This window comes from Grus americana, chromosome 6 (genome assembly GCF_028858705.1).
Source record: "Grus americana isolate bGruAme1 chromosome 6, bGruAme1.mat, whole genome shotgun sequence".
Taxonomy (NCBI): Eukaryota; Metazoa; Chordata; class Aves; order Gruiformes; family Gruidae; genus Grus; species Grus americana.
Window position 1 is genome coordinate 29,823,091 of NC_072857.1, and position 13,307 is coordinate 29,836,397.

At 38.4% G+C, this 13,307-nt stretch overlaps 1 protein-coding gene across 1 annotated transcript in view; it reads right to left on the reverse strand.

Moving 5' to 3' along the window:
* Positions 1-5,253: 5,253 nt before the first annotated feature.
* FAM117B (family with sequence similarity 117 member B) overlaps positions 5,254-13,307 on the reverse strand; it is a 29,120-nt gene continuing 21,066 nt past the window's right edge. The window contains exons 6-8 of the mRNA XM_054830576.1: positions 12,594-12,819; positions 11,640-11,760; positions 5,254-9,664 (exon numbers count right to left, since the gene is read on the reverse strand). Coding sequence (XP_054686551.1) covers positions 9,346-9,664; positions 11,640-11,760; positions 12,594-12,819 — 666 coding nt within the window. The 3' untranslated portion in view covers positions 5,254-9,345. The remainder of the gene's footprint in view (positions 9,665-11,639; positions 11,761-12,593; positions 12,820-13,307) is intronic.

Genomic DNA, 13,307 nt, shown 5'->3' on the forward strand with positions numbered 1-13,307 from the left:
TGTGGGTGTCATGGTTTAACCCCAGCCAGAAACTAAGCACCACACAGCCACTTGCTCATTCCCCACCCCCGCAGTGGGACAGGGGAAAGAATGAGAAGGGTAAAAGTGAGAAATCTTGTGAGTTGAGATAAAGACAGTTTAATAAGTAAAGCAAAAGTCGCACATGCAAGCAAAGCAAACCAGGGAATTCATTCACTACTTCCTATTGGCACGCAGGTGTTCAGTCATCTCCAGGAAAGCAGGGCTCCAACGTGTAACAGTTATTTGGAAAGACAAAACACCACCTCTTCTTCCTTCTTCCCCCAGCTTTATATACTGAGCATGACATCCTATGGTATGGAATATCCCTTTGGTCAGCTGGCCTCCCAACTTCTTGTTTAGCCCCAGCCTACTTGCTGACGGAGTGGGGTGGTGTGAGAAGCAGAAAAGGCCTTGACTCTGTGTAAGCACTGCTCAGCAATTACAAAAACATCTCTATATTATCAACACTGGTTTCAGCACAAATCCAAAACATAGCCCCATACTAGTTACTGTGAAGAAAATTATGCCAGCCAAAACCAGCACAGTGGGTTCCAGTAAGCCTCATGCCATGGTGAATAACACTGCAGGGCACAGTTTGAACATTTCTTTTAGTTTACACAGACTCTAGCTGCTCTTGCATTTCAGATCCTGTCAGTTCTGACTGCACAGTAGTGGGTTTTAAATGCTATTTTAGCTGGAGTTGTGGCTCTAAAAAGAGACGTATGGCACAACTGAAGGTCCTGTGCACGAAGAGGCAGGTAGGTGATAATGCTTCAAACAAGCAATGCAACTAAAGACACATTTGTGAAACCATGGAATACCTGCATTTGATTGCTATCCAGAGGCTGCAGTTTAAGATCAGAATCAGCCCATACTCCAGAACTGAAGTGACCTGCCGCTCTCCATGTACTTGGCTTACGGTGTGAATGGATATTGGTGATTTGGGATGGCAGTTGTTACACATCTACAGGAGAATGTCACCATCGATCCTGCTCTCAAGGCAAGTACATCCCCTTGCAGTTTTATTTGAAGAAATTTGTTGGAAATCAGCAAACAGCTCCCAGAAAGAAGGTCAACTTATGGGCTGAAGACATGGCTTACAACTTGCATCAAAAGACATGAAATTTTCTGTGTGGGGAAGGGGAATTGTTCCATACATACTGCAGGTACATACTGCTAGCAACCTCTTAACAGGGGGATTAAATATCCACACAAAAGGTTGAGAATGGTACGGTTTTCTTTTTAAACAAACTGCTCTTTAAACAGAAAATGGAAACAAAAATTTCATCTCAAGAGAGAAGTAACTCGTAACTATCTGACTGCTCAGCCTAGTTTGTAATTTCTGAGTTGATATTAACTGTATTCACTCCAGCAGTCACAGGTAATTTTATCTGCAAATTGTAAATCAAATTCTGCTGTAGCTCTTCATCCACTCTACACTGCACCTGAATACATCTTGCAACTGAGCAGTGCCTCTATAAATTCTGTATACATAATAATATTTTAATACACTATTAAAATCTTTAATTTGCAAAAGCCACACAAAAGATCTGGGCTAGGCCAGGATGTGGCCTTTTTGTTAATTTGTCCAGTACAAGATGTAGGTCAAGTTATGCTCTAACTTGTAATTAACTTCAGAGGTTTGGAAAGATGAAGAAATGCAAAGAACAGACTCTCACCTCCTGCCTGCCTGACACACACAACCAGATGAATTTTGGCAATACTCACTGTTCACAAACTTGTAGTGCAGCACCCGCTGCTAGGAAACAGGGAAACCTCCCTAATAGCCATTTCCATGAACAGTGAAATTAGTGTTTACACTGGTCAGCTACACATCTATAGTTAGAAAAGGCATCCACAATGTACTGAGTAACAGAGTTTCTTAATCAACAGCTTAAATCAGACCAGTTACGTACCTATGCTCAGAAGTGCAGGAATTAATGAACAGTGTTCTACTTTGCTTGCAGTAATTAGTTTTTAATCTGCTACTGAATTTTTTCTTTTCTACAAGCAATGTCACCACAATGTGAAAGTGTTATTCATTACAGATATGTTCTTATGTCAATACAAGCATCAGTCACAAGGCTGTGTCCAAGGACTCCCTCTGAAATACAAATGCATGCCTGCAAATTGCATATACACCTCTCCACACTTATAAATATCTTATCTGAAAAGTTTGAAAGTCTGGGTGGGATGACCATCTTGTACAGATTCCAAATGCTGAGCAGAGAGCCAAGAGGTGGCAAGAAGACAAGAAGAGGAAAGGATAAAACACGTGCAGCCTTGGCTTACAACTTCCATACCAGTTTGCTATGCAGTCACACCTAATTCTAAGAAAAACCTGAGATACCTGAGAAATTCTCCTAGCTGGTATCCTGCCTGGTTCTCTCTCTCACCATTTGAAGAAACAAAACAAGCAGCTATTTAACTGAGGAACATAACTGCTCACAATGAAAATAGTGAATCAAGAATTGGAGGACTGTCATTGCTCACCACTCACCACACGGAGTTGCTCTTTCAGTTCTCTTCGTCTTCATAGATTGCCTTCAGCTTCTTAACATGTCTTGCAGTTTACCTATATGTAATACAAGGTGTGAAGAGAATTGAAATACAAGATGTATTTACAGTAAAGTCATCCTTAAGTGCATGAGACCATAAATACTAGATTTGCAATTAGTGGTGAAGAAATAGTTTAATGGAGAATGTGGTCACAGCCTATTTAATAAGGAATTAGGTCCTGTTCACCTACAGACAGGCAAATATCTGCAGACAGCTGAAAAGGTGAAAAAGAATAAAATGTGAGAAAGCATCAAATACAGAAAAGACTCTTGTATTCTGTTCTAAACTTCAACACCTGTGAATTCCTCTTTTACATTTTAACCAAGTAGTTTCTGAGTTACATGTGAATTTACCCATGGACTCTGGCCATGAAATGCAAACCCTTGGGAACTTGATGCTGCTGTCACATGTATTGGCCCAACCCTTTCCACTGATGGAAAAATCACAAGCCAGCCCTGCTTTGAGGGGTACACACCAGAAATCCTTCAATTCCTCAAGATTCCCATTAATCTTCTACCTCTCTCTTCATTCTGGAATGAAATATAGAAGGGGAATTGTTCCAAGTCTTTTAGAGAAATTAGACTTAAATTTAATACAAGAGCTAGCAAGAAACCCCAAAATATATCATTTATCTAGCTCACTATTTCTAGTGTAAAGGAGCCCTGGCTCCAAATTCTGCTTATGAAGAAAAAAGCTTGTTTTGGGTGAACAGAAACATGTTGAATATGATAGTACTTCAACAAAAAGCTTAAGTACCTTCCCAGGTAGGCTTCAGCAGTTGCATTCTACTGAATAGCAGTACGAACCTATCAGCAGGAATCCAGGTCTTTTTTCTCAGTCCTGTTCCATACCTTCACCTCCCAGGAGAACACAGGCTAAGTCCTTGTGTTCCCAAAATCCAGGACTTGTTGCATCTTCCCCTAATAGTGGAATTGTAAAGTGCTCAGGAACTGACCAGACCTACTGCAGATAAAGATGGGGAAAGGCAGATTCTCAGGACTATTCTGAGGATGCACTGGAGGAATAAGGCATGGATTAATCAGGTATTTCCACCCTGACAAATTTCGTCCAAAAGGGTTGAAAGTGCATATTTTATCTGAAATAAATACTACCCTCAGGGTAAATCCTCAGGCAAATCTTCAGACTGCCTTGCTACTAAAAATAAATCCAAGATTAGCCCAAGCTTGACGTGATGACTTTTTATTTTAGGAAAAAAAGAAAATATATATCCCAAAAACATTCCACTATTGCAGTTGTAAATTTTTCACTGTTTTCAGTAGAAACAGTTCACAAGTCAGAACTCAAGATTCAAACTAACATTGTGCAAAACAGTACTGGCATAACTACACATAGCAAAGAGACTAGTGTAAATCAAGAATTCTATTGAAATTAGTTGAGCTGCTCCAGTTTTACACCAGTGTACATCACCTCAGAATAGGCCCTTTTTGCAGAACATCCCTGGAATTCCTCTTGCTTACAAAGATCACCTTACATGCAACAAGTAACCTATCAGTACAACATACACAAGAACACCTCCACAAGTTATCACAGCGTAACAGGAAAACATATCAGCCAATTTCATACAAAGGCCAATCTAACAGCAGTTTTGGACACCCCTTGACTGCTACCCTCAAAAATTGCACATTTCAGTAAATGAAATAATTTAGAATAAAGCCAAGCAATATTCTTCTTTAACTATCAGTACACTGACAATTAGGGTGGATGAGGCCTCCAGAAAGGCTTTTCTTTTTTATTTTTTAGCTTACTACATTTTCCAAAGAGTTGTTTCAAAAAAATTTGTATAAAAAAAATTTAACTTGTAGTGTTATCAGGCCAAGTCCTCTTCTGCAATTCAGATACACCTGTCAACACTACAGAAGTCTCTGTAGTCCAATACAAATCCCAACAAAGAACTATTAAACAAAGACTGCACCTTAAAGTATTTACTGATGACATGCAATGAAATCAAGCAAGCAGTAACACAACTCCATTTATATTTGGAGCATTCAGAAAGAGACTGTTGCAGTTCAGTTGGGGTACAGGACTGGAATTTCACAAAACACTTGTGAATAGTTAACATTCTCTCACCACTGGACTTGACACACAGAGTAACAGTTTCAAAACAATGCATCTAGGTCATTCTTTGTATAAACAAAATGCTAAGAGCAGAACCGATTTTCAGAGTTGCTGAACACTCAAACACATCAAGAAAAAATCCAAGTACATCTTGGAATAAGTGGTCATTCTGTTTTCCTGCATACCCAGGTTCAAAAAACGAATTCTGTAAGAACTCTTTGATCACAATGAAACCAATTGTTCCACAGTGCTTTTCACCTTCCTAGTTTAGGAAAGGCATACTTTCTACTACCTTTTCTAAGAGCAAACATTTTTGTTTTAAGACATGCCAACCTGGTTTGCGTCTAAGCTATAATGACATCTTTAGGCTATGACATTTGATGCACACATTTAAACTATGGAATTACATGGAGAAAGCACAGTCCTGACGTTCTCAAGTGTTTGTATGCTTTTACGTCAAAGGTCTTTTTTGCAGGTTGTAGCGCAGTAGTTCTGGATGACAACAGATCTGCAAGTCTGTTCATAAAAGACTCTTACAAATACCAGTCCTGCCTCAAACCATAAAGATAAAAGCAGCAGACCTACGCAGACTGTGTGTGTGCATGTACATGATGAGTCAAATGGAAATCAAGATACCTAAGAAGTCACCCTCCAGCACTGATCTTTGTAACTGCAAGTCTCTGGTGACTTTCTATGCATACTCCTTCACCCTTTCAGTTTCACCGAGCAGCTGTCAGGTACTCAGCAAGGAAACGTGGACATCACTGGCAGTAAGCTACTGTGAATACATCAGTTAGCATTTCAGCGGTGGCAGGGAGAGAACAGGTAATACTTCAGCAAGGAATTATTGCTGTACCACTGAATTCTATTAAACTCAATAAGCAATAAGAAGTTAGGCCTGAGGCAGAAGAAAGGTTAATGAATATGACTTTTTTCTTCCCAAAAGGCTCAGCTTCAGTGTTTTCCAAAATTCTCAGATTCTGAATTCCAGTAAATTGTATTTTAGAACAAACCAAAAAATAGCCCTGAGACTAAACATACTTTCTAAGAGCTGCTATTGCTTTACGTAAATCAAACACAGCAATCATTTACTTCCACAGTATACAATATTTAATTTTCACTCCCTTTTCCCCCTCACTTGGGATATGCACGTGCAACCAAGAATTTCTTTACAGGATATATGTACTAAGCATTGCCTGTTACTTTTCCAAGTACTTAAATTTGTTGCTACAGGATTATGGCATCAAGCAAGGAAAGAATAGCTGAAGCAGATCAAGCTTTAACAAAGAAGTCCTCTTCCCTTGTGCCTTGAGGTTTGGTTTTTTGTTGGTTTTTTTTTTTTTTTAAAAAAAGATTCCAACAGTCATAGCTGCAGCCACAGACCTTCATTATGACAACTTCCTTCCTTATGACTTATGTAGAATTTATAACTGAAGGAATACCATTTAGTAGATCTCAAAATCAACTGCCAGTGTTACTGAACATTGCCACTAGCCTTTAAGTGTGGCTAAAAGTGTAAAATACCAAGAAAACAAGAGTATCAAGTATGTCAAGTTGTGCATAAAAATAGACCTTTAATTCTTAAGCTACAAAGTAGGCAATCAAGGAACTGACTAGGTCTATGCATAGTTAGGATTTAAAGTATGCCAAAAGAACTCAAACTGTTTCAGTAAAACTGTGCTTGAGTAACGCATGGGTCAACCCTCAAAAAACTTTATATCCCACTCTATACATAAAATAATTTTTAAAAAGTTCCATGCACTCTCAAAGCTTTTTTGAAATTGATTTAAATACTTTATCTAACAGCTCTACTATGGCACAAGATAGCACATAAAAAGTTTAAGGCTAATTTTTGTATGAACACATGTAAAAGCTGGTCTCGGAACCAGAGCTGTCAGATTTTCTTAATTCTGAGTTTTTAGTGTGGATTCATAATAAAGTAGAGCTGCCACCACAATAGTCAAGTTGTCCTGCATATAAAAAAGACTGACTGTTGTCCTGAATGCAGTTTTTATAAAAAGCAAAAACCTCACACATTTACATTTGGTTTTTATCAGAGCAGCTCACTAATTTGTACAGTACATTGTCCACTAACATACAATGTAAACTACCAAAGAGATGCTCCAGTACTACAAAAGCAGGTGCAAAAAAAGTCCTAGGGTAAGAAAGCCCACTGCTATTCCGGAGAGTCACTCTATGATGAAAACAAACATCAGAATGTAGTTTTGGTGAAGTCAGTTAAGTCTCAAGGCTGTAATAAAGGCTATTTGTTAACTTTAGCCCTTTGGTTCTTAACCATTCAGTTAAGATCTCCTGATAAAGGACTAGGCAGTTTGGCATTGATGGAGAAGCTCTTTACATGCTACTGTTACAGAAATAGAAAACAGACTTACAAGCACTTCCTTCACCTGAATGATCTGATCTTCCATGAATACACTCATACCAGGTTTAAACAAACCTATCTAAAGGACATTTTGGACTTCAAATTGCACTGTAACAGTTTCAGAAGAAACTAATATCCACAAACCCTAGAAAAGAATTATCAACTGGCCAAATTATACAACTTTGATGCACAAAGCCGCTTATTTTAAAACTCTGTCCCTCAACAACTTCCTCAGTGTAAATCAGAGCTGTTACTTCAAAACAGAGTTCTTCAGTCCCATCTGCACAATCCTATCTATTTTGATGGGAAGAAAGATAGTAAACCAAATCCTGCTTGTTTGCTAATTTAACAGGTCTAATATTTTATTACTTCCTAGTACATTATTCATTTGCTGAATTTTTGCATAATGTTTTAAAAAGGGTTTATTATGCTATGAATATAGGACTTGCACATGCTAGTGCAATTTACACTTACTTGCTGAGTAAAGTACATTGCTATCATAGTTATTTATGTAGGATTTAAAGGGACAGTAGACATGCATCAAAACTATGACTTATCTGCACAGGTATGCAGGGTTTTTTTTCTCCCAAGTGAAATGTCTGCAACCAAATTTAGCATATTAAGCACTGAACAAAATTCTTATATTTGCAGTATCATCTTTAAATTGATGTAGTTATGAGGGGACCTGAATATGACCCATGGAAGCTATGTATATGCAAGCCAGTGAGAATTGCTCACGTGTAACAGACCAATATTCAGACCCACAGACTGTCCACAATGACACTTACTTTGAAATTGTTGAATCTAACTCTGTAAAAGATACAAGGTCAACTTGTTTTGTAAGTTGATACGACACTGGTATTCAGGTCACTGCAGTTTTCTGCATATCTATATTGTATTTACTCAAACCCAAGTAACACGCTCCAGGAACACATGAGAAACCTCACTAAAGTTCCCGAACAGTTTCCATTTGCAATTACTCCCTCTCACCCCCCCTATTTTCATCTTTTATTACAATTTCAAAAGAAACCATAAACTGTTGCATATCAGGACAGACCAGGTATCAAAAAATCCTCTATTTTACATGCCAGCTTAAGCTGCTAGTCAAAAAGGGAGAATGTATCTGCTGCTGTAAACTTTGTGTAACAGATACCATGCCTGACAAACCATCACCTTCAACAGACACACACAAAACACCACTATGACAAAAAGGAGGAAATCATGCATGGATATTTCAGTATTACGTGGCCAGGGTCTATAATACAGTGATGAGTCATGTCAGAGCAAATTCGTGCTAAGAATGATTAATGATTCAGGCTGACTAAGTCCATAAGTAGCCAAGCAAGCCTGCAAGAGGCAAGTGGCATATTTTCTGGAAGAAGTAATACCAAGTAAGAGGATAGCATTTTTTTCCCCACCCCTGCACAAAAATCCTATGGACAAATAGAATAATACTGGGGCAAGTGCTTTAAAACGTAATTTTCCAGCCAGTAAACCAACACTGGTGGGAATTCTGTGAAGGAAGAAGTTTTAAGAATGTGACTTACCTGAAGCACAAAATACCGATAGCAAAAAAAAAATATACGCTATATACTAACACTGCTTTTTGGATACTCTTCTGTTTTAAAAGTTTCAAATTTAACTTGTCTTATTTTGTTTATGGCTGAGGCTGTTCAGCAAGGTCATATAATTTAAGACTGCTGAAATATTTCAGCAATCCTTTGGTCCCAGTAGCTGTAAAACAGCCAAGTAAAAAAAAACCTTCCCCAAAAAAAAAAAAAAGGCGGGGGGAGGATCATCACCAGGGAAGCGTCTTCTAAACACCATCTGCTACGCACCAGAAAAGGCAAATTTTTGTTACAAAATAGACATTTTCATACAAAAGACATCTTGCAAAACCATTTGATTGCCCCTCCCTCTCAGATTACAATGGTAAATGGGATCAGCTGGTTGGTCTTGAGATTTTTGTTTTAATGGGAAAAAAGTCAAAGGGGACACAGCATCACAACAACTGGTCCTTTAAATGGCAAAAGATTATGACAGTCTTTGTTTTCACCAGTGTTTAAAAAAAGCGGGAGAGAAACAGAACAGGAGTCTTCATAAGCAGAAAGTTCAACAGAGTATCAGCTGCTGCATCATCCTGAACTTCTCGATGTGCTACCAAACTGTCAATTATACAAACAGTTCATTTATGACAGTGCCATAAATTGTTAAAACAATGCAAATAGTGTGATCAGAAAGGTCCAGTCAACTGGTTCCAATTTTTTCCCAGTAGTTGGCCAGAAAAATGTCAAGACAATCTAAATCTATCCTTCAGCTTCCTCAATATGTCCCGACTGCTGGAGTATAGAGGTCTGTGGTATTACCGTACTTGTTCCACGGGAGATCCTGTCTTGATCTGTGTTTGTAGACAAGGAGGCCATAGAAATGGGCTGTAACAAACTGGGCGCCATGCCGGAGGAGATAGTCAGGCTGTGTGTAGTGCCCTTAAGTGTGAGATCCTGTGTGGGAAGAAGTGGCTTGAGGATGCTGACAAGACAGAAAGCAGAGCCACTTTTAGGAATGAAATTCACTTTGTTCTTGTCAGGGCAGTAGAAGGCTGGAATTTCATGCAATGGCTTTGGCCTAGAAATAAAATACACGCAATAGTTATAAAATGACATTGAACAATCAAATTCTGTCAACGGCAGGTATGTACTGCTAAACACATTACCAGAGACAGTTGACGTTTAAACTTGAAGTATTTCAGCTACTCAATAATGCCTTAATGACACTCGCACCACAGGGCAAATGGCAAGAAAGTATTCTTGATCACGTTCTCCAGAAACTTTCACAACCCAACAAGTTCTGCCACACACACAGACACTCTTTATACAACAAGCCTCGTGAAAGAAACCTGGCATAGCAATGTTCGTAAATTGCCTATCTTAGAGCTGTTCATGATCATAGGAGAATCCCCTTTTCTAGACTTTTGCCTCCTTTGCACGTTCACCTTAGCGTGGCCTGAATCTCTGTAAAAGATGAGCCCATCTTACTTAAAAACTCAAAGCAGAGAGTAAAATGTAGAATTCCCAAAGTGTCATTCACAATCAAATACCTATAACGTGGGAAGAAAGTGTGGAACACACATTTAGATCCTGATCTGCAGTTTTTCCATCTCAGCATATAATCCAACCAACTCAGTGACATGCTTTATGAAAGACAGAACTGGAAGGGAAATTGTGGATAGCACAGGAATGCATTCTGTGTCTATCTCTAACCCTGCAATGTAAAACTACTCAGCTAGTCTAACTCTATGGGAATTCATTCCAAAGCCTGCCTTTCCTGCTGGAAAATAACCATCAGAAATTTATACTCATTTTTTCTGGTTGTCAGCATTGTCCTTTAGCCTATAACCTCCCCCGTCTTCCGTGTGTTTGTAAGACAGCCGTGTGCGCTTCTATCTTCATTCTACTAGGCCAAGACAGCCAATCTTTCAGTATACTCTTGTAGGAGATACCTTATTTGATGAACAGAATTACTTTTCAGAGTAGAGTATGTTTTCATGTTAGCTGATTCTCCAAGTGTCCAGAAAAATCAGCCCTATTTAATTTTTTTTTCCAAATGAAAATCCTGTAAACTTCAAGTAGAAATAATGTTAAACAAAGATTTAGCTTTAAGTAGTTACACTCATGTATTCCATGTACATGTGGAATGCAAGTACCAGATGTGAGAAAGATTTTTGCATGAGACTGCAGTGTCTAAGAACTGCCATAGCTAGGTAAAGACTTCTGTAGAAGCCTGTTTCACTCTACAGCAGAGCAGTCCTACAGCTATGCAGCCAGGACATCCTAAAAGAAATGCAAATGCAAGTCAAATCACAACAGAATACGTTCTTGGATCAAGTGAAGACTATTTAATCTGTTGGCAACATAGCTTAAACCCTTTAAAATAGAGACAGGTAACTTAAGTTACTGGAACCCTTTCCACATTGCTATGGAGAGGCCATAGAGACCTCTCAAAATCCATTTGCAGAAATCAGAGATGGAAAATACACAAATGCAGCTAGAATTTTTTTTTTTAAATTGCTACTTATACTAGATGGCATTGTTGAGATAATATAGGCATAAGAGAATTATAACCAAATTATACTCCTTCTGTGATGAATGAAATTTTAACTATAAGTTAAGATTCTTGCATCCAAGTGACATAGGGGTATAAAAACTCCACTGAAAATAATAAAACCCCCAGAATATTCCCAAATGACAAAAGTTGGCTTTCTCAGAATAAACAAAGCATCCAATAATCAAACTCAAATTCACTCCTCTGTCACTAAAAGTTTCACAACTACATAGATGTAGCTGAAAAGAATCTAGTCTTCAGAGTCTAGATTACTCGATGTGCCTCTCAAACTGTGACATATTAGCTGATGTACCTGCATTACAGCTTATTACATCTCTCTGTATCTGATTACATGAGTTCCTCCCTCACTATCTGCCAGGTAATAGAGTCCTCTCAAGTTATGCTGGTTTTAAAAAGCAGTCTCTCAAGATTTTGATTTTAACCAATGGGTAACTCTGAATGTTGAATGTTATTTCTTATGTAATAAAGATCAACTTACAAGCTTTCCTCAAAGACCTTCACCTTTTCACAGCCCTCTGGAGGTTCACGCTTGAACATGTAGCTGTTGTTTGGTTTTGGTGAGGTAGCATATTTTGGCAAGGGAGAATTATTCCCATTCTCTGCAGGAACAGAATATCCCATTGCTTAAATGTGTCACACAATAAAAAAAACAAAAACAAAAAACAACAATCTTTAAATGCCCCCCAAATTCAAGCCTACTTCATTACCAATGTTACAAAATTAAGAAACATTTTCATTCACCTCCAAGTCTTAATCTGCAAATAAGCTTTATCTCAATCCCTTTCCTCCTTTCTATTTCTCCTTATATAATGTTCAGGCTCCTCTGCAATCTCTGTTCATTCCTGGACACTTTCAGTTTGTAACTGCAAACCCGAATCTATGGTCTTGTGCCGTTACCATCTAGCCAACAGAAATGGGCAGAAGCTATATTCCTTAAAAAGCAGAATAGGTTTATGTTGCTTATAAAATTCTCCTAATATATCTCAGAAGATTTCTGGTAAAAAAAGAATAATTAAAAAACCCCAAACAGTTAAACTGTTACCGATGCATGTATGAAATGCTGGAAGGTTGCCCATTTTGTCTGAGATCATAAAAGATACCCAACACAAGCAACAGGACTAGCCTACTTTGCTGTTCCACCTGTCGCTGTACATTCTTGCTTCTTCAACTTGCTTAAAGTACTTGAAGAATCTATTATTTAAAAACAAAGACTTGTTTGGGAAGCACATCCCTCAGTCAAATCTATCCAGCTTCAATTACAGAGCACTAGATATGTGCACACACACAGTATTTGGAAAAACAAATCACTTAGTAAAAGAGGGTGGTTGTTTCCCACATCCATGGAGAAATGGTAGAATTTTTTTTCCTATGTGCTCATACACATAGCAACAAGTTAATTTAGCACTGTTGAACTTTTAAAGTTACACAGTACCTTTATCTCTGGAATCAGCAAGCAGATCTTCTGTAGAACATGGACCTTCTTCACTGCCTTCATTAGAGATGGTAAGAAATGAGGTTGGAGATACTGACTGGGAGCGGCTACTGTTGTTACTACCCCTGTCTGCTCCACCAGGCGTTTGGGTATCAATGCTGCGAGTACTACTACTACGCTGAACCAATGGAGGCGGTGCACGATGTCCATCTGGAATATCTTGAGGCTGTTAAAAATAAAAGGTTTAGCAACTGGATTAATAATTTTGATCTGACACAAAAACAATAAACCAATGGGTAACTGGCTGCTCTTGTCTGGTTAGCAATTTTTTCAAATCCAGTAATGCTGAGGCGTTTTTCAGATATCATAAAACTGAAGTAGAAAGTTTTATTCACTAGATAAGACTCCAACAGAAAATAAGTCAGGTTCGAAAACTAAGGACAACAGTTTTCAAGATTTCACAGAATCACTGAGGTTGGAAGAGATCACTTGAGATCATCTAGTCCAATGCCCCTGCTCAAGCACAGTCAGCTAGAGCAGTCTTGGACAGACTGTGTCCAGTCAAGTTTTGACTGTCTCCACAGACAGTGATTCCAAAACCTCTCTGGGAAACCTGTGCCAGTGTTTGACCACCCTCACACTTTTTTTTTTTATGTTGCTTTCTTTTGTTCAGATAGAATTTAATGTTTTTTCAGTTTATTGCCACTGCCTCTT